This window comes from Neophocaena asiaeorientalis, unplaced genomic scaffold (genome assembly GCF_003031525.2).
Source record: "Neophocaena asiaeorientalis asiaeorientalis breed wild unplaced genomic scaffold, Neophocaena_asiaeorientalis_V1.1 scaffold125, whole genome shotgun sequence".
In the NCBI taxonomy this organism is placed as follows: domain Eukaryota; kingdom Metazoa; phylum Chordata; class Mammalia; order Artiodactyla; family Phocoenidae; genus Neophocaena; species Neophocaena asiaeorientalis.
The window spans coordinates 134,435-156,982 of NW_020174425.1; the positions used below are offsets into that span (position 1 = coordinate 134,435).

Below are 22,548 nucleotides of genomic sequence, written 5' to 3' on the forward strand. Positions count from 1 at the left end.
TTTGCAAATTACAAATGTGTTTAATTTGGCTTTTCAAAGCTACAGCTCTGAGACCAACTGTGCCCTTCCTAATTTGGAAATATTTTCTTTCTGGTTTTTATTTTGACATGTACCCTGCTATCTACTTTCGTTGCTATTTCTAGCATCCCACAGGAACTGCTTCCCTGGTTGTCATAGTGCAGACAAACACTCAAGAAAACCAAGAACTCTGTGCTTTCATAAAGCATTTATTTTTATTTGAAAACATTATACAGGCATTACATTGCCACAGCCAGTCCATAGGGGAGCATGCAAATATCAAAAATGGAGAGTTTGTTCAACTTATCGGTGTCAATTTCCTTTTTGGTTCATATTTTCCATTTGCAGTGTCTGGATTAGTGTGCTTTGTTACGTGGCTTGACAGTAGAATCCTACCCATGGGGTAAAATCTGTACTGGTAGCTAGCTGGGGACTACTAAATGGTTACAAATCAAAAACAAACCCAAAACAAACAATACTACACTGCTTGTCAAAAGGTTAATAGCACAAGTTAGCAATACCTAAACTAAACATTGAAACATTTTCATGGGACACAGTGGTGCAAATTTGTCCATTGCTTGTTCTACCTGGTTGTGTATTTCAGAGTTCGGAGCTGTGGGAAAGTGTAACCAAGGCGAGCAGTATCCCCAGTGCAAGTTGTCATTGAGTAAGTGAGGACCACCACTTAGGAGAGCTAAGGTTTGCTTACCCAACCAAATTCTAGACAAATTGCTAAAGTCTCATTTGTGGAGGAGAGAGTGGTTGGTGGTGGACTGAAAAGCTGAAATTTTTGCTGGTGTCTACTGAGGTTATGAACTTTCAGAAACTCAAACAGCTAGAGTTTATGATGTCCTACCCCCATTTCCCACCCCACTCCCAAAGGATCGATGTTTTGACACGGAAAAAGAGTTTGTTTCATGCTATTTTCTTTTTTCCCAGAAGGGTCAGTCTGGAACTCCTGATCTCAGACAATTCAGTACGTTATCAGCCTTTCTAAATGGAGAAGAACCAACACAGTGAGCTACCCCAGTGACATGAAAATCTTGTGTACAAGGACATTGGGTGGTGAAGGGTATACAGTGAATTCACCTTAACATTCACACTTGGTTTCCATACAGTGGAGTCAATTAAAATATCCTAGAAAATAATTCAGATGGCAACTTGTAGCCATCCACTGATTTGCAAACCCTTTTGAAATTTAAATTTGAAAAAAATTCCCAGTCCACCGAGTCGACTTGGAAATACTTTCATCCACTTATTTCTCATAAGACTTTACTAAGCGTCTACAAATTAGTGTCATAAAAATGAATAAAAAAGACTAAAACATTTGGCTTAAAATAAATACTAAGAATGCAATAAATCAAGCAAATTATGCAAACCAAAGGAATGTAAACACAAAAATAAAACCACAGTCTTTAAAGGTCTTCAGATCTGAATGGACAAAATATTCAGAGAAAGGTATTTAATTGGTTTAAAAGGTAGCTGAGAGCAAACATTGGCAAAGCTCTTTTAACTTGATATAGCTTTAATGGTGATTTTTTTTTTTCACTGAAAATAAAACGTGTTTCTAAGGGGATTGAACAGAGATGAGCATAAAATCTGCATGTCAGAAAAGATAGTTTGTCTGCTCCAACTCCAAGGGCAGGACTACCTGTCCTGGGGTAGAGGGCAGGCAGAAGTGTCACATGGGTGCTGGCGGACAGCATGGGATGCTTCTGCCAGCTGTATTTAGGCCTTGTTCAGGCTACTACGGAAATCCTGACTAAGCTGCGATCTGTTCTCTACCTTACAGAGAGAGACCCCTCTGATGTTTTGCTTTGCTTGCTTAAGATGTATTGATTTGAATTGCCCCAAACATTTATTTTCCCTTTACAAACCCTGTAACTCTATCGAGGATCTTTTCGAATCGTATTGAAGCCAGCCAAAGGTAAAGACTATTGCACATACTGACATGTAGAATCTATTGTAAATCATAGAGGTTTGTGGTGTTTCTTGATTTTCTGTGTTTGAAGAAAGGGCTATTTTAAGGGCAACAAAATTAGACCGGTGACACACCCCTCAAAGCCTTATCAGGACCCTGTAATATTCTCTGTATCCATAAGGATGTTGTGTGATATATTCCGCTATTGAATGGATGCCAAATATGACCACAGTGCCAGACTTTTTCATTGGTGGCATTTTTACCACAACAAAATGGCCAGTTCAATCAAACTCTCGTCAGAGACTGTTCCACACCAGCACCCTGACTTTGTTGGGAGGCCAAACAAACAACCAGTGACACTCCACAGTAAAGGTAATTTCCCATGCTGGTGTATTTCAAAAAGGGTGTCACACAAGAGGGCAGAGGACCATGGCTTTTTCCAATGCCTTGATTGATTTCCATATTATCACTAAAGGAATCTAGGGGGAAAAAGGAAAACCAATATATTTTTTGAAGAGGGAACATAGGGAGGAGCAGAAAGATTAAAAAAATGTATTGCCCTAAGCACAAATAATATTATTTCTGGGGTTTCCCATAAGCCGCAGAAACGGAACTTTCCTTATCCTGTTATTACAGGGACTTGATTAGCAGAATCTTGTGGCACAACAGAAAGGCAATGGCCTGGAGGAATCAGAGACTGAAATATAAAAAGGCTAAAATGTTTGTTTTATATCTATTCCTAGAATAGAGAATTATATGGTCTGTTGCCACTCCCCACAAGGGTCACAGCACAAAATACGTATTGAGCAGGCAATCCAACAGGTAACAGAGGAAACTGCGAGCCCCCAGGTCCCTAGGATAAGGAAGCGCCATAGGGTGGAGCTCCTGTGGCATGCAGCACTCAGAGACTGCGCACAAAAATAAAGTGTGATTCTTAAAAAGTGACTCGCCATAGAAAAGTGGGGTTGATGTTAACTACATGTGAGTGGGTCTGGTGAGAGTTCCCATCAGGAGTACAAAAGCTCCTCCTGGAAGTCGGTGTAGTAACAGTAACCGTAATAATACAAACAATAATACTTGCTTTTGATTCAAACATTTTCACAGTAATTAATGCAGGGGGGTTGTGACCCGGATACACACTAGCTAGGCATCTCCCCAGGTCAGGTGGATCAGAGCCCGTGTCTCCAGGGATGTTTAGCTTATGCCTTTTACAGGCTTTCAGATTCGCTACCTTGCAGTCCACCTGTGTAAACCGCACCTAATAAATACCTTTCTCTATGTACAAAACAGAGATGACGGGCGGACACACGGCCGCGGAGGTGTCCTCAGTGGGCTGGGAGGGTGTCGTCCTAGGCCACACGAACGTGGGGCTCGTCTTCAGTCTCCTGGCCCAGGCTGGTATAGGTGACTGAAGGCTCCACCTGAGCTGTGGCTGGTAAGTCCACGACGGGTCCCGAAGGATTGCGGAACTGCTTGTAAACGCGGGGGTCCTGGGCTATGTATGTGGAGGTGGAGGAGTAGAGCACCAGGCCGAGGAGGATGGTGAAGAAAGACAGGAGATAAAGTCCTGAAAACTAAACAACACAACAGCCAAGTCACTTAGCGGCCAGAGCAGAAGCACTTACCCATGAATGAGGCACAGAGACGGGAGCGGAGCCGTGACAGGCAGCTTGATGAGTCGGCCAAGGATCTTGATGGAAGGTGAATGTTCTCTTCTACCCTGTCTTGGTCTTACTGACTCTCCTTATCTTTTTTCTTGACTCTGTGGCTAACACAGAGGAACACTCAGCTAATATTCCCTAAAGCACCCATCTCTGAGTACCTGATGTGAGAGAGAGTTAGTTAATCACGAATTAAAATACAAGTTAAAAGCAAATACTCTCCAATATCACTCAACAAAGAGTTGGTTGTTTGTGACTTCACTAAACACGGAAGAAATAGAGATATTCCACTTAAGGTTGTAATGAAGCCATAAACACTGAGTCCCTCACTGACACAGCTGCATCAGGCACTTTTGTTTCACCTTAATCCAATTCAGACACTATTTGTCTTCTGAGTAGGAATTGTTATTGACTTTGGTAACTGTCTTTGCAAGATTAGATTATCCTTGGATAGAAAGAAATAGTATAACATTTCATTCTTGCTCCATTAATCTAAAAACAAAACCAAATAGGGATGGCTATATAGTGTTCTGTTCCTAAACTACTGCTCAACAACTCATATAGAGTTTTGTGGTGAAAAAAAAAAAAGAAAATATTGGTGTATACAACTTCCCCGAGAATTTACATATGTTTTTGAAAAAAACTACACCTTCTGGGCCTTCTTGAGTAGTTATTCTGGAATTACTTGAGTAGTTAGTTAGTGGGGGAGAGGGAGGTAACAGTATGAGTGTTGCCATTTCTGTTGTTTCATTCATTCATTCACTCCTTCGTTCAACCAATAGTTTTCTTCTATGTCTTCTCTGTATTAAACTTTGAACTATGTGCTGGGGAAAGAGAAATGAAAACATACGGTCCTTACCATCAAGGACTTAATAGTCTCAGTGGAGAAACAGAGGTACAGATAGATTAAAACAAGGCAATGCACTTATGGCCTACCAACTCCCATTGTAGTTGACAGCTGTTGTCCCAGTCTTGACTACATCTTGCATCCATTGGGAAAAAAGGATCAATTTGATTTTCCTATTTTATTTTTTATGCTCATACTGTCAAAGAACTAAAAACTGGTAAAAAAAAAAAAAAAGACAAAAATTAATTGGAAGCTGGAAGAAAGGAAAACAGGAAAAGGATCCAGAGAGTCTATAAAGTTAAGTTGCAATGTTATAATAAAGAGTTAAAAGGTGGCTATTATGCTTAATAATAGGAAAGGCGGTTTTGAAAATGGCACTTAGAAAAAATATTCCTGTGGTTAAAAGTTCCTGCTATGATGTTTTGTTTTTTGTTTTTTTTTACCTCTCTGTCTCTCTGTCTCTTTCTTTAGCAACAGCAAGGTAGTTAAGACTAAAGATCACTTTCTGATTTTCTACAGCACTCCTCACCCTGTCCTACAAGTCCTTTATCCTTCACACTCATATGATAATACCTTCTCAGATGGATTTGTATACTAGACTCAGCTTGTAACAGCTTCACTTAATTAGCTTGATTAATTCAGTTTTTCCCAGTGAAAATAATTTTTTTCTTTATGAATTTGTTTGTCAAACAAAATGGTAGCAAAAGAAAACCACTAACTCAGGACTGCTGTATATGATCTCAGAAAACTTATTTACCCCCAGATTTGCTTCCTGAAGTTCTACATGCAAGAGCTTCATCCTTTACCTGAAACTTTGGCAAATGAAATGAGTTTGTTCCTAACATGAGCAACATTTCAAATATTTTGTTAATGACTCTCATTTTCAAAAATCCCCTCATGCACCTCCAGTTTCCAGTGAGAACTTTTCAGGTCTTGGGTGTGAGGCCGCCCCTGTTGCAGCAGATGAAGGCCGAGAGATTAAGAATGGGGGCTCTGGGGGCTTCCCTGGTGGCGCAGTGGTTGAGAATCTGCCTACCAATGCAGGCGACACGGGTTCGAGCCCTGGTCTGGGAAGATCCCACATGCCACGGAGCAACTAGGCCCGTGAGCCACAATTACTGAGCCTGCACATCTGGAGCCTAGCTCTGAGATCAGAACTGCATTATAACCACAAACAGGATTCAAATCTAGCCCCACTCCTCTCTGGCTGTCATTGTGGACAACTTTTTTCAAGGTCCAAGTTTCCTTATCAGTACAGTGGGGATAATAATTGTACCTACTCTATAGAGTTGTTATAAAGATAAAATTAGGTAAAGCACGTGAAGCACTCATCCTACTGCCTACCTTGCAGTGAGTGTTCAACCTACATTGGCTCCATTGTTATTATTATTACAGCACTATCTTATCATCAATGACCTTACATATAAGACTGTTACAATACTCTTCTATAATCATTGATGAAATTGCCTTTCTCCTATAGTCCCTTGACTACGGGACTCTGTCTTTCTTGACCGGTGTCAAGTGCAGAGCCTGGCAGAGTGTAGGCATCTACTAAGTGTTATTTGCTCTTTGTTTACATTTTGAATGAATTTAATTAAAGTTTCATAATAAGGAAAGAAACCATAAAAAAATCAGCCTGTACCAATAGTGTATTTCAAATGTTTTAGCTTTCAACTCAATCCAACGTCATCGCTCATACATGAAATGCTAAACAAAGACTCCTTGAAAGGGAAGTCATAGCACTGATCCTTAATCATTGACTCCAAAAGTCATCTTCAAACCTGTGATCAGTTAGAGGAGAGTGATGATGAATTGGGAGGAACAATGTAGAAGGCAAGAGTCTGGGTAGAAGATTGTAGGCTGCTGACCAGAGGACTGGCAGAGGAAGTTCCATAAACTTGGGGTGGACAGGATTTGGCAACTGAAATAATGTAGAGACAGGAAAGGATCTGATACAGGGTATGAGAAGGGTTTGAATTCCCCTCAATTTCTAATTTTGGCTCCTATATTCTGACTTGATCAATATGACAAAGATTTTAATAGCCATTTTTTGTAAAGCTAATGCCTTTGTCAGTGTAAAAAATAATACCTGAATCAATCATTTTTGGGGCATGGAACTATCAAGTTGAGTGATAAAACCACTACAAACTGTTTTCCTGGGACACAGCTTTAGAATGACAACACATACCTTACGTACAATGCATTTCCATTTAATCATACAGAATTCACTCTAAAATTGTTCAAAATACAGACAGAATGGAATTTTATATGACAGAGTCATCTTGGAAGTCACCCAAGGGGTTTTATTAATAGTCGGTAGAGAAAGTTTTCATTTAACACGCAAACCCAAAATGGGAGCAGTAACGCAAGCATTAGATTAATCTGGAGAAATATTGAATGTTAAAAATAATTACAGAAAGGCTTTGTATTTTAAAAAGTAAGAAAAAGTTTCACTTTTCTCCTCTTTATAGATTGACAAGAAAATAGAAAATTTAACAGGGGTAACTAATCGGATGACCCTCAGTTCTGGAAGCTGCACTTATCCTGACAGGGCAATTATTTAAAAAAAACAATCGATCAAACAAAAATTCTGTATATTCTAGGCTGCTTAATTTGTTTACTGCAAAGAAATACTCATGCCTAGTTCCTGGAAAGCCATCTCCTGGTGACAGATAAGGTGAGTTTCAGGTAGAGGTTTGCTGCCTCCCTTTAAGAATACGGGCTGCTGTCTGAAGTGTACTCCGTGGTCCTCACCACAGTCAACTGTAGCCCATCAGAAGATACTGTGTGTTCGGTGCTGCACTTTTGCCTGCATTTTATCTGACTTGTAATTTTGAGAAGCTGAAAAAGGATGCACCCTTTCTCACTACCCCACTGTACACACTACTGACTTTTCTCTTGCCTTTTTCCATCTTGACGGGTCTCACTGCTAGCAAGGATCAGAAAGCAGTTGCTGTACATAAGGAGAACGTCTGCGAGTTGCTTAAAGCAAAATGACTGGGACACGAGCCATTATTCAGAATGGGGTGGCTTGGAAGACTGATGATAAATCTGTACCAAGCTCTTTAACCTCCAACTAGGGATGAAACCTAGCTCTTAGCCAGCTGGCATCTCAATATAATTACTAGTTAGCTAATGGGACATTCAGCACATCAGTTAGGGACAGACCAAATTTTCATTTTAGTTTTGGTATTAAACATCTAAGTCGAGTTTTAATAAACGAATGACTTTAATGGGCCTAAATCTAGACAAGTAGAAAACCACATGGTTTGAAAGCCATTTCAAAGTATATTTATAAATATATCAACTATATTATGTGGGGAAGAGGGCAGTTTTTAAGGGAGGTATTCTTTTTTGGGTTGACTAAAAGATGGCAGGGGTAAGCAGAGGAGAACGTGGGCAACCGCAGAGAGGCGTGAGGTAGGGCATGAAGTGACTGTGGGTTAAAGCTCTACTTTCACTGAATGTGAACTGCCTCTACATGGAGGGCCTGGTTTTTCCTTCTTTCCCGGAGAGGGCACGTTAAAAGAGGCCTTTTACGGTGTATGCCTCTGTGTGACATGGCTCTTACAAGGTTCCTGATGTTAGACTGGCTGCTTTTGCTCAGTGACTCCACTTGGGCCTATTAATGACCAGAACTAATTTTGATTTAATAGGTAATGAAAAGTTAAAAGATTCTCTTAGTTCTTAAAGAGAGATGTATGGCAGTTCTGTCACCAAAAAAAACAAAGGTTCGTTGGAATCAGAAACGATGTCGCTTGTGAGAGGTGGAAGAAAGACATGGAAAAGAGCAGTTGGTGGGTTTCCTAGGAAAGTGGGGTTCAGGGGACTGAGACTTGGGTAAAGCTCCTGAAGTTGTCTGAGAAGAAGCGGAGATTTAGATTTAAATCCAATTTAGGTCTAACTTGGAGAGCTGAGGAAGCTCAGAGAAAATACAATTGGAAGGAGGGAGAAAATAAGGTCAAATTAGAAAGAAGATACAGGCAAAGAAAATTTCTCAATAGCTAGGAGGAAACAGGACTGAAAAACTTGGAGAGTCCCCTTCCCCTGTATAATTCTTTTCTAAATTTACCCAGCATGTATTTTTCTCTCTGTCTCTCTCTTTTAGTGGACACACACACACACACACACACACACACACACACACACACGTCTATGAGCCACTACTGCTGACCTGATAGGATCCGCCTTCTGAACTTTTCTTGAGAGAAGCTGAGTAGCCTGAAAGAACACCACCCCTGAAGGCTTCTCATGTATAGCAGGTGAGCAAAGGAGTTGAAACTGGTCTCTCAACTGCATAAGGAAGCTTCTCAGAAATGAATTCAAGGATATTTCTAATTTGCCTTAAGACATGGCTTTTGACGTGGAAGGATTTCACGTATACAAAGGACATGTGGCCACAATAATGATTTCCTTTCTAGTTCTTATTCAATTTTATTCTTTTAAACAGACACAGATGTAATCAAACCTTTCCACATTTTAAACTCTTTAGCAGAAAACATCTAAGAAGGTAGAGTCTGGGAGTCTACAAATTTAGCAGTTGCTTCAGAAGTCAATGCAATCATGGGTAAGAAGAACCATGAAAGCAGTGACTGGTCATTCCCAAGGTTATATGCACAGGCTGGTAAAGGTGAGGTTCAAGAGCTGCTGGGAAGAATTTCCATGTAGAGGGACTGGCCTGGCAATTTCAGCAGCAAGTTATGCCTGGGAAAAATTAGACTTTTAATTAAATTTGGGAAACTGTCCTGAATACTCTGCAGTGAAAAACAAAGTATCTTCTCCCCTATACTACCACATTCCATGATATAAAATGCACGTATAAAGCCAAATCAACTGGCACATCTAACCAAGATTTCTAGACTAAAAGGAATAAATAAGCCCAATTCTGTTTCAAACAGAATCAGATTACACAGTTTGGAGATCTTAGGTACCAGGGTAATTTAAAGACACATCAGTGACAAAGTTAAGCAAAATACCAATTAAAAGAATGAATCATGGGACGTCCCTGGTGGCGCAGTGGTTAAGAATCCACCTGCCAATGCAGGCGACACGGGTTCAAGCCCTGGTCCAGGAAGATCCCACATGCCGCGGAGCAGCTAAGCCCGGGTGCCACAACTACTGAGCCTGAGCTCTAGAGCCCGCATGCCACAAGTACTGAGCCCAGGAGCCACAACTACTGAAGTCCACATGCCTACAGCCCATGCTCCGCAACAAGAGGAGCCACAGCAATGAGAAGCCCTAGCACCGCAATGAAAAGTATCCCCTGCTCACCGCAACTAGAGAAAGCCCACGCGCAGCAATGAAGACCCAACACAGCCAAAAATAAATAAATTAGAAAAAAGAATCAATCCATTAATTCTTCAAAAAAAAAAGAATCAATCATAATTAAAGATAATGCTGCCATCGTGGAGTTTTTAAGTCCAAATATTATGGGTAGGTAAAATTGGATTTTGTAACTAAAAGGGGAGCCCAAGGTCTCTTGGGTCCCCAAGGTCTCTTGGGTCCCCACTTGATATGTGGGTTGAAAGGTGGACCCTGTGGATCACAGCCAGTCTGCTGAGTGTCCTGGGCCGGGAGGGAGAGGACAGCTCACCAATGAAAACACGTCTCTCAGCAGCCGTGTGAGTATAAGAGGGCTGTGGACCACACCTTGAACCTGGGAATGGAATGGTGGGGAGAAGAAGACCAGAGGAAGAAGACCAGAGGAAGCTGGTCATTGCTGGGCAGGCTGTAAGCTGTGGCCTGGGTGGGATCCTGTGACAAAAGGCTCTGCCTGGTCCTGATCTATTGCTGCTGAATCTGAGTCAATTGCTATTCAGGGCAAGGAGACTAGACAGACCTGACTCCACAGAAACATAGACATAAACAAGTTGGTACCTGACCTCCTAATTTTGGCTCTGCACTAACCTAACAAGATCATTTTTATCACTTTTAAGGGCATTAAAAATGCAAAAGTTCTGCTTCTGAGTTTACTGAACTGGAAATAAATTCCCCTCAGAGGCCCAAGCTTTTTCAAATTCTTTGGACCTGCCTCATTATTGCTTTGTCTCCTAGTCTTATCTCCTCTTATTTCTCTTCCTCCTCTTTTTTCTTCATTCTTTTTTGTTTTTAAGAAAATAAAAAGGGGCTAAATTTCTCTGGCTAAATAGTGCAATATTTCTTTTTCCTAAGTCATAGCATGGAAAATATCAAATGTGGGCATGGCACACAATCTATCGACAGACACTGAAATTGGTTGTTTTTAGGGACTAAGAATACTGACCTCCACGCCTCCTTCCACATTCTTTCTCCAATTAGGAGAGAGGAAATAATCCCAAATTCATGCTAATCTAATTGAGACAGAAAATAAATCAATGAGTACCTTAGTCCAAATGCCAAATGGTCTCTCAATCCATATCAGAAAACCAAGATATCACTAAGATTTAAAAACTTGGGAAACAACTTATCCTCCAAATATCATACTGTTAAGGAGAGAAGCAGCAACCAGGGCCTTTGCCTCTCCGTGGCCTGACACCGTCACTCGGGGCAAGGCTACGTCCCCCTTGCCATCTGAGTTCAGTTTATGAGGCCTTCTGTTTGGTTTGCAAAACCAATTCATCTGGCAGTATATTCTGTGCAGCCAATCACATCTAAGGCCAATAAGGGTTCTTTTACAGGCAAGTATCTTCCCCTGTGGTAATTTCACACATGAGTACAGCAACAAGGAGCTAAAAATGGATTCCTGCCACTATCTTTCATATGACAAACAGACCTTTTCACTTGGTTTGATGAATTGTTAGAAATCCTCGTTCATGCAGATTTCTATTCTCTGCCATCCAGCAAAAGACCTTCATAGCCAAGCCGGAAGTGGAATAAAAGGGGGCTAGTCTGTGGGAATGTTTAATTATAGGCTCACTTACAACAAAGGCCATTCGATGGCTCATGTATGTCTCCTTCCCACGACTGGTTCTTATTATCACTAGTCAAGGAAGGATAACATCTGTGTGTGAGGTACACCGAGCAGTGGCCTTCACTCTCATGTTTGGACTCTTGCATCACATGAGATCTACTTTCTCTCTACACAACACAGGGGTACACACTGGGCTGGAGTGATTTTGCAAGGGACTGAATTTTAAAGCAGGTGAAGGATCTTAATTTATGGAAGTGATAGTATTGCAGCTCAGTACACCTCAAAGAACATCTGTTCCATTACAGTGGAATCAAGAGATGGAAACGGGAGTGGCACCATTCACTTTTTCCTAGTGATCCACTGGTAAAATTTTGCTTCCTGTCACTGCAACCTTATGCTCTGCTGATCTAAGAGTCTTAGTTCCAAAGGGAGGAACATTTTCACCAGGAGACACACAATGATTCCACCGAAGTGAAAGTTAAGATTGGCACCCAGCCACTTTGGGCTCTTCGTGCTTCTCAATGAACAAAGAAGGGAGTTCTTGTCACTGTGCTGGGGTGGTCAGCCTCGGTTACCAAGGGGAAATTGTGCTGCTACTTCATGATGGAGGTAAGAGAACGTCTGGATTACAGATCTCCTAGGCATCTCTTTGTATTACCATGGCCTGTGATTGAAGTCAATGGAAACCTTCAACAACCCAATCCAGGCAGGAATACTAATGGCTCAGACTCTTTAGGAATGAAGGCTGGGTCACCCCACCAGGTAAAGAACCACGTGGTTGGCTGAGGTACTCGCTGACGACAAGTGGAGTAGAGAACGGGTACTGGAAGAAGGTAGTTATAAGTACCAGCTACAGCAGCATGACCAGTTACAGAAATGAGGACTGTAATTGTCACGAGTATTTACTCCTTATCTTGTTATTAATATGGTTGTCAGTGTGTGTGTATAAAATATCTTTGTTTTCTCCCTTCTCTTATCCCCTTATCAGATAAGATGTATTGATTTTACACCATAGTATTTAAGTTACAGGACATCGAGAAGAGTGAACATCCCCCAAGATGTTTGCATCCTTTTCTAGGGAAAAGATTAGTGTGTTTCCAGTTGTGTGCAGGCTAGTTATATCATGTTGGGCAAAAGTACCATCTTGTTATTGTCTTTATTTTGAGATTAAGTATGATTTAAGGAGATGTGTATATGGGTGCCGGGTTGAGAAGACGTAGACCTGTGACGGTCAATTTTATGTGTCAGCGTGGCTAAGTCATAGTGCCTAGATATTTGGTCAAACATCAGTCTGGAGGTTGCTGTGAAGATATTTTTTAGATGAAATTAACATTTAACTCAGTGGACTCTGAGTAAAGCAGATTACCCTCCATAATGTGGATGGGCTTCATTCAATCAGTTGATGGGCTTAAGAGAAAAAGACTGAGGTCCCCAAGGAAGAAGAAATTCTGCCTTTGGACTCAAGCTGCAACACCAATTCTTCCCTGGGACTCCAGCCTGCCAGGCTGCCCTCCAGATTTCAAGCTTGCTAGCCTCTACAATCACATGTGACACTTCCTTAAAATAAATCCATCTCTCTATCTCTCTAGCTCTAGATTGGAAGATGGATAGATAGGACTATGTAGTGATAGAGATAAAGATAGATACACACACACACACACACACACACACACACCCTATTGGTTCTATTTCTCTGGATAACCCTGACTATTAACAACACAAAAATCTGTTATATTAAAGGGCTAGATGCTGATATAAACTTTCGTAACAATTTCTCTCCATGGCAAGTTTTAGAAATGGAGTGTTTAATGATATTTTCCAGGCAATATCAAGTGGTGGGTCACAGTACAAGCTCTAGAGTCAGAATGCTGGGGTTTGCATACCTGTTTGCCACCTCCTTGCTATGGTCTTGGACAAGTTTCTTACTTCTCTATACCTCTGGTCATGCATCAGTTAACAAAGGATAATAATAGTACCTGCCATATGGGACTTTTGTGAGCATTAAATGAAATGCATGTATAAAACTTTTGGTGCAGTTCTTGGCACATAGTAAATGTTCAATAAATGTCAGCTATATTGTTATCTTTATATCACAAGAAGTAAATGCTAAAGCAAAGATAGATATAAAAAACCTTCCTCAATAGCCCTCTCTGAAAACTTCAGCATAAATCAAGTTGAACTGAAAATGCATTTATAGAATTGGCAACTTAAGAGACAATCAATCCATCTGGAGAGGAAGGCTTTTTTGGCAATGCAAATAATAACCCCCTGGCTTATAGGCTCAGTGTCTGGACATATTTATCTTGAGTTTTCTTACAATGATAATTATATAAGTCCTCATCAGTTCCTATTCTGCTTTACCTTGTTTATTAATTTTGAGCAACTGCTCCCCATTGACACAAATCACGTTTGAGCAGCCCTGAGTATATGTAAGTTTAGCAATTAATTTTGCTTCCTCATTGTGCTAAGCTTTAAAGTGGACCCCAAAGTACATTCACATCCTAATCCCTGGAACCTGTGAATGTTGGTTACCCTATTTGGAAAAAGGGTCTTTGCAGATGTGATTAAGGAGTTTGAGATGACATATTATCCTGGGTGCTATGGACTGAATTGTGTACCCCTCCCCAACAAATTTGTATATTGAAGCCATGACCCTCAATGTATCTGTATTTAGAGATGGGGCCTCCATTAAGGTAATTAAAGTTAAATGAGGTCATAAAGGTGGACTAGTATCCTTATGAAAAGAGATCAGAGAGCTCTCTCTCCCACTGCCCTGTGCCCCCCTCATGTGTACACACGGAGGAAAGGCCACGCGAAGATGTGAGAAGGCAGTCGTCTGCAAGCCAGGAAGAGAGCCCTCACCAGAAACTGAACCCTGCTGGACTCTGATCTGGGACTTCCAGCCTTCAAATGTGTGACAAATTTCTGTTGTCCAAGCCACCCAGCTTATGGTATTTTGTTATGGTGGCCAGAGCAGACTAATACATCTGGGTTATTCAGGTGGGCCTGAAATGCAGTCACATGTATCTTACAAGAGGGAGCAGAGGAAGGTTTTAGACTCACAGAGAAGAAGGGGATGTGAAGACAGAGAAGAGAGATTTGAAGATGCTGGCCTTAAAGACTGGAGTGATAGAGCCACAGGCCAAGGAATGCTGGCAGCAACAAAAGCTGGAAGAAAGAACAGATTCTCTAGAGCCTAGAGCCTCGAGTTGGAACATGGCTCTGCTGAACCTTAGTCTTGGCCCAGTGAAACTGATTTCAAACTTCTGACCCCAGAACTGTGAGAGAACAAATGTCTGTTTGTTTCAAGCCACCAAAGTTTGTGGTAATCTGTTACAGCAGCCCTATGAAACTAATAGACTCAGTAACTATTAGTAATAGACGCAGTAACTAATAGCTCAGTAATTATTCATTTAATAACTGAGCTTAACCATGATCTGAGACCCTATATTATCCCCCTAAATATCATATCCATCCCTTCAAGAAATGCTTACCGAGTTCCTATTATGCATAATGTGCTGGGGGTACGGTGACAAATAAAATGGATATAACTCTGTTCCCAGTTTCCAGTCTATCGTGGGAGACAGACTAAAACTAACTTGAAGAACTTAATCTGTAATACGACTGTGGGAAAGACTGCTGTTGTTGCAAAAACTCCTATATCTCCTATATCCCCCCTTCCTCTTTGGAACAGTTTTCTCAGCATTTATCTGAGATGCTGTCTCCCAGGCTTGAAGTCCTAAGAATGTCAAATAAAATATAACTCTCAACTTTTAGGTGGTGCATTTTTTTCAGTCAATAGAGCCATAGGACATAGGCACTCAGGAAAGTTGTCAGGCCCTTAGAGGTCAGCAGGGCATCTAAATTTTGCTCAAAATGCAGTGAAAGAGAAGTTAGTAAAGGGTATTCAGAAGAAGAGAACATAATCTGATTGGTGTTTTAAAAGGATCCCCCCGGCTGCTGGTGGGTGATTAACTGTAGAGACTGTCAACTAAAAAAAACCAAAACACACCACCTAAAAGTTGAGAATTATGTTTCTTTGGCGGACAAAACTGAGCACTTAAACCCAGGATGCAGCCTCTCAGACAGCTCTGAGGGACTGCTCTGAAGAGCTAAGGGAAGAGCCAAGATATATAGGAGTTTTTGCAACAAAGACCAGGTAGTTGGAACATCAAAAGATTACTATTAATTACAGAAAACAGACATCTCAAGTTAAGGAATTTAGCACTTTTCTGTGTATGGAAAGATGCAAGAGTCTGGGCTCACTGAAATCGTTCCTTTGATATGCACCCCAGCTATCTCGGGCCAGTGTCCTGTACTTTCTCACCCTGGGTCTCCTCAGAGTGCACCGTGGGGGGTGGCTGCAGTGGCTGACTTCTAGGTTCATCCTGTTTCTATCCTGAGTCCCGTGGCTGTAATGTGATGACTGTGATGTGATGCAACATCCTTTGTTTTCGGATAGGGCAGGCAACATTGTTTCATTGACAAGAGGAATACGTGGAAGCAGAAAGACCAAGAGACTATTGAAATGGTCTAAGTGAGAGATGGTTGTATTCTGAACCAAGATGATGGCAGTAGAAACAGAAGGGGATCTATTTTGTCGGAGGATGGATAGAATTTGCTGATGGAGTAAACGTGGGGAGCGAAGAAGAGAGAAATTAAGAATCTCAATTGCTGAAGCTGACTGTTCTGAGAGTATGTGATTCTCTTCTAAGCATTTCTCATGGTGCGTTTATTGTCCTATTGTCACATATCATCTTTTTAATGGAGAGGATTTACTCTTAACACCTTCTATAGCACTAGCATACACTGCGTGGTGTCGTAGGTATAATTCCTGCCAATTGGTCTCCTTTCTCGCAACCTGAGAAGTGTTCTAAGATGAGAACCATATTTAGGAAGGTACATTTCATAACAATTCTAAATTAAGACTGATAATCTTAGATAGCAAACAAAGCTGTGGTCTACTTCCTCCAAAGTATTTTCATGTGTATCATCTCATTTCATTTTCAGAAAACCAGCCCCTCAGAGAAGCACGAAGCGCTGCGATGAACGACTTGGAACTGAGGACGTGGGAGGTGTGCGCAGGTCTAACAGAGAACTTAGGGCTTGTCTTGTAGTGACAGCTGACACAGCACCCAGAGGTTCCACCCAATTCTCTTCCCATCTCCTAAATGCTTGGTTAACTGCACTGCAGCGTAACTCTTTTTGTTTCTTCCATTCCCTATATTCAAGCTTCTAGGGCAATCCATATCTCTTATTGTACAGGGGTGAGTGGGGCTCAACTCTATTTAATTCCACGTATCTTGGAACAACTTTAATGGATTGTTGATGAATTTGGAAGCTGTTCTTTCTCAATTCATAGAAATGTACAATCTTCAAGAAATATTATCCCGGCTGCAGGAGGGGGAAACCCCTTGACAAAATGAAAAATGAACTCTCCTGCAACCATATTGGAATTCCTCATTTCCTTCTCTCACATGCACCTGCTGGTGGCAAGAGAGACAGAAAAATGAAATAAATGGATGAGTAATTTATTGTAAAGAATATCTTGATGTGGCAGCTGTCAAGGAAGAAATCATATTATGGTTTCAATGGCTAATAAATTTTTTTTCTAAATAAGAAGTCTGGTCTGTAGACTGAAAAAAAATGCACTACCTAAAAGTTAAGAATTACGTTTTATTTGGAGAATTTCCTGAGGACTTAAGCCCAGGAGACAAGTTCTCAGACAGCTATAAAAGGGAGTATTCCTAACAGGTAAGGGAGGAGCCAGGATATACAGGAGTTTTGCAAAAACAAACTAGGTAGTTAAACATCAAAAGATTTCTGCTAATTAAAGAAAAACAAACATCTCAAGTTAATGAATTTAGTGTTTTCTATGTATGGGAAGATGCGAGAATCTGGACTCATGGAAATCGTTCCTTTGATATGCACCTTAACTATCTAGGGTCAGTACCCTGTTTTTCTCCATCCTGAATCCCCTCAGGGTGCACAGTCTTGGCTGAAGTGGCTGATGGCCTGATGGCTGCTACATCCTTTGTTTACTGGTAAGGCCAGTGACACTCTTCATCCACAGAACGGGATAAGTAGCTGCCACCTTCTTAAATAGCCCTCGACACTCACTTTTTAATTCCAGAATATCACTGAGAAGTATTGGCAGCAGGCCCAGAATATTTGGTTATTCCATCATAAAATCTTACATCATTATTATTACTTTTTCCCAGAATTGTATAATACTTGAAATCCATGAAGTGCTATAAAAAATGTGACAGACATTCAACACTGTTCATTTCTTTTTCTTTGTACCTATTATTAAAAATTAAATTATCTAATGTCTTAGGAGTTGCAAAAAATGTGAATTTTGGGTTATGTTACTATTATACAAACACATTTTTTTAAAAATAAAAATCTAGAGGTTTCCCCTAAATTTGACATCCAGGAATTGATATACCCATCTATATGTCTCTATATGTCTCTCTCAGTATATTGTCTTGAGGGAGATGGTGAGAAGTCACTTAAGCTGTGAGGACATATGTCACTTGGAAAACGACCTTCTTTATTGTCAAATTAACCCGTGCATATATACAATGGTTTTCTCCGGACACGTGATTCTGGGAAAGTTAATTGGATAGTATTATTATTATTATCTGATATTGTTGTTTCTCCTGGGGCATACAGTATGCAGAAAATCAGTTTAGGATGTGCTCCCTGTCTCCAGATGGCTTTGCTTCCTCCTTCTCTGTAAGCTATGGCTTTAATATCCATCTTAGCTCAGGACTGTTGCTTTGCATTGGCACCCCACTCATTCCTTTACGTAAAATGAAAACAATTTAACCAATAAACTGAAGACGTTTCACTGTATCGTATGCATGCCACAGATACCCTTATAACAAAGCTAACAGATGTGGCCTTAGATGCCACCAAGAACTCAAATAGGAGGCGGATACTCCACTTACTCTAAAGCTGCGTAGAAATGATTACGATTAGCTTTGAAAACAAGTCCATGCACTTGAAGTGCAAAAAAAATCTGTAGCATTCTGTGTAGAGCTTCCAGCAGCTTTGTTAATGATACACTCTGCAGAGGAAATGGTTGTTTCCTGGTGCTGAAGATTAGGGAAAAGTTTGCAAGGACAATTACAGTCCACATCAGGGGTCAGTAAACTAACAAATCTGGCAGCTGCCTGGTTTTGTAAATAAAGTTTTATTGGAAGACAGCCATGTCCATGGCAGAGTTGAGTGGCTGTAAAGACTGTCTGGCCTGCAAAGCCTGAAATATCTCTAGTCTGATCTTTTACAGAACTGTTTGTGGATCCCTGTGGATGTAGACACATCAACAAATACAGATATAGATACAGAAATACAGTATGTGATAAAGACATTTCACAATTTTACTGTGGGATGACTTATGAACAATAAATCTGAATATTAGATATGATTTTTTTCTGTAAATAGAATAAATGTCTTAGCCAGTTTTCAACCTTGATGTGAGTTCCATGCTTCCTGTCTCCCATGACAATGTATACAGTTATTATGGCATTGAACTGGTTTCTAATACCCATGTTCCCTTGAGATGTTCCCTAAGCAATCCATCAATGCAAAGAGTGAATCAGGGGGCTTCCCTGGTGGCGCAGTGGTTGAGAGTCCGCCTGCCGATGCAGGGGACGCGGGTTCGTGCCCCGGTCCGGGAGGATCCCACATGCCGTGGAGCGGCTGGGCCCGTGAGTCATGGCCGCTGAGCCTGCGCGTCCGGAGCCTGTGCTCCGCAACGGGAGAGGCCACAGCAGTGAGAGGCCCGCGTACAGCAAAAAAAAAAAAAAGAGTGAATCAAAACAGTGACTTGCTATTGTGGGATCTAAATTTTGAACTTTTCAGCAGGTTTCGTCAACTTGAGATGTAAAGAGTCCATATCAATCAAAAGCTTTCTGCATCCTATGTGAAAATTCCTAGATAACATTCAGCTTAGAAAACTGAAGTTTAACCTTTAATGTTTCTTGTAGAAATAAGCCTTTCATTGAATAAATAATTGCTGAACAACTACCATGCCAGGCCCTGTACCAGATATCAGGGATCCAGCAGAGAGGGAGACATGCATGGCCCCTGTCGTCTTGAGCTTAGAACTTACTTCGTACATAAGGTCTGTCCTTTCATTTAAAGCTGCGACTGGGTAGTGCACAAAGGCAACACCAACATAATCCCTAACTGCTGAGACTTCCAGAGCAATGGGAAATAGCTCCACTCCTGCATGAAAATGCCTGGTTCTATGGAGCATCAAGAAGGAACCGGATGTAATACTGGTAGCCAAAATTTACGTTCAAGTTGCATTGAGTTAGATTGCTAAATGAGGCCCCACAGAATGGCTTACAATGTATTTATTTAAAAAATAGAACCACATCCCAAAATATATTTAAATGAGGAAGAAACTAAGCATATGACTAAGTCGGTGCTTAGCAATGTAATGAGTGAAGAGTTTTAGTTTTGTAAAAAGAACGAGGAAAACAAACACAGAGAAACCCTTTAATTTTGGGTCCATGTTTGTCAATTAAAACCAAGAATAAACCACTTAGAAACTTCTAATCAGAGTCTCATTGCAATTTTGTCCCATTTTTCAATGGCAGAGATTCGTATTTAGATTTCCTTTTTATTGGAGGGGATTGCTAGCCGTATGTATTTCTGAACTGAAAATAATTTTTTTATGATTATAAAAATAACAAATGCTCATATAGTGTTTCAGCAATACATAATTTATCCAATACTTTTAAGTGAAGAGCATGAAATAGAAGCACTCAAAAGTCTACCGTCCTTGATAATGGCGCTATTTATTGAGTGGTCACTGTGCCAGCTACAGTAGGTGATTGACACACACTATTTCATTACTATAAGGACCCCTAATGCTACCAGTTATACAGTATCCACTATTGTGACCCCCATTTTGCTGATGGGGAAACTAAGGTTGAGAGAAATTAAGTAACTTTTGCCCCTGGTAGCATCAGGGGTTCTTGTATAGAATTCAGAGGGTCTTCACACCTGGACAAGAAACCCGGATTTTTAATTTCATTGACCTCTAGCTGACATTTAACACTTCTTTGTCATAAATGTAAGCAATGAGCTACATTAGTATTGTTGTACCATAGGCTCTTTTGCAATAGAAATCACATGTATTTTTTTTTTTTTTTTTTTTTTTTATGCGGGCCTCTCACTGTTGTGGCGTCTCCCGCTGCGGAGCACAGGCTCCGGACGCGCAGGCTCAGCGGCCATGGCTCATGGGCCCAGCCGCTCCGCAGCATGTGGGATCTTCCCGGACCGGGGCACGAACCCATGTCCCCTGCATCGGCAGGCGGACTCCCAACCACTGCGCCACCAGGGAAGCCCCACATGTATTTTTATATCACACTACAATTGCACAGATGCTTCCAAATATTGCTTACACTCGTCACTGCTTTGAAATGATAATAGTTATTAGATGTGCTTCCAGATCTTGTGGTTTGTATATTACTATTACATCACATTTAAAAATACTTTGATAACTTCATTTTAATACAACCAGCCTGCTTTGTAATGCTACATATTTTATTTTAGACATTTAGAAACATTGAAAAAGCGGTCTTCAGGCTTCATCAGACTGCCAAAGGGACACATGGCACAAAAAAGGTAGGGGCCCCGGGGGCTTCCCTGGTGGCACAGTGGTTGAGAGTCCGCCTGCCGATGCAGGGGACACGGGCTCGTGCCCCGGTCCCGGAAGATCCCACATGCCGCGGAGCGGCTGGACCCGTGAGCCATGGCCGCTGAGCCTGCCTGTCCGGAGCCTGTGCTCCGCAAGGGAGAGGCCACAGCTGTGAGAGGCCCGCGTACCGCAAAAAAAAAAAAAAAGGTAGGGGCCCCTTGGTAGGGAGTGAGCTGAAATGCACACACAGGTGGTCTGACTCCAGAACTTGGGTTCAGGCTTGTGACAACTCTGTCATTCTGCCTGCCCTTGGACTCGTGTTCACATTTTGGTGAAGATATTTTCAGCTCTCTCTCCAATTTGGAGAGAATTGATTAAGTGGTGATTAGGCAAACTCAGGGAAAAGTCAACGAAACATTCTTAGGAAAAAAAAACCTTTCCCTTCTTCCTCTTATTCTCAAGGAGGCAGGGGAATTGGGGCTTGCCATTATCTGGGCCTCTGGGGTGAACTGGGGGAGCAGTTTCAAGGCCACCAAGGAACTGTACCCCTGGGAGTGGGACAGGTCATGGACCAAGTTGACTTACAAGTGTAAAGACATCAGAGACATTCTCAAACAGAAGAAAACCCAGAGATACCACACTTGTGAACTCTTGGGGAAAAAATAAAACCAAATTCCTTAATGACAAAATCCAGTCACTCAAAAGATTGGAAAGGACTGGGTGCAGTGCTCAATTTTTAAAACAAAAAACCTCTCAATAGCTATAAAGCTCTGAGAAAAAGAAAGTGTTACCTAAAAAAAGTTCTCCTTTGAATACAAACGTAAGACATATTTTCAAGGAAGCAGAGAATACTTCCTGACAGACCCACCACTAGCCCAGGGGCACTTTTGCAGTGACTATAAAGTCTCCCCTCTTCAAGGCACTTGACCATCTGCTGAAACATATTCCTTATAAATGGACAAATTGCACTGTGGACAGCCTGGACAACCATGCATGGCAGCCCTGCTTCCTGACGATACCAATAGTGATGAAATCCAGCCAAATAAGAGAAAAATCAAGACAAGGAATTCAGAAAAGAGCCTGGATTTCAGAGACTGGTGGTATAGCAAATGTAGTAAGTATGGAAATATAGGCTTTAAAACCATAGGGATTATACTGATAGAAATTAACTACTAAAATAATTGACAACATAAAAACAGTACAACAGAAGTCAGGAAATGAAGAAGGGATAATATCAATCATCCCTCATGGAAGGAAATAGATAAAAACTCTCAAAACTTTAAGTATAGAGTTTAAAAGAAATCTTCCATCTATAGTAGCCCCTGGAGATGTATAGAGTGATGTCTCAGCTTTAGGCAAGACAATGTTTGAGCTGATCTTTGTTCTTTATCTCAGCAAACTGATGCTCTGATTTCCATGTGCTTGGGTCATCCATGGGAGATGGATCCATACAGGTCTGCTGACAAAATTAGGTGTCTGACTGTGCAGGAGGGGGCCAGGCTATGCACCCTGATGACAAACACATCCCATGCATTCTCTTGGAAGACAGCTAGC

General features: G+C 41.2%; 1 protein-coding gene across 1 annotated transcript in view; it reads right to left on the bottom strand.

The window, feature by feature from the left end:
- Window positions 1–207: 207 nt before the first annotated feature.
- The window catches only part of SLC35F1 (solute carrier family 35 member F1), a 156,712-nt gene continuing 134,371 nt past the window's right edge, over window positions 208–22,548 (bottom strand). The window contains exon 7 of the mRNA XM_024756667.1: window positions 208–3,513. Coding sequence (XP_024612435.1) covers window positions 3,289–3,513 — 225 coding nt within the window. The 3' untranslated portion in view covers window positions 208–3,288. The remainder of the gene's footprint in view (window positions 3,514–22,548) is intronic.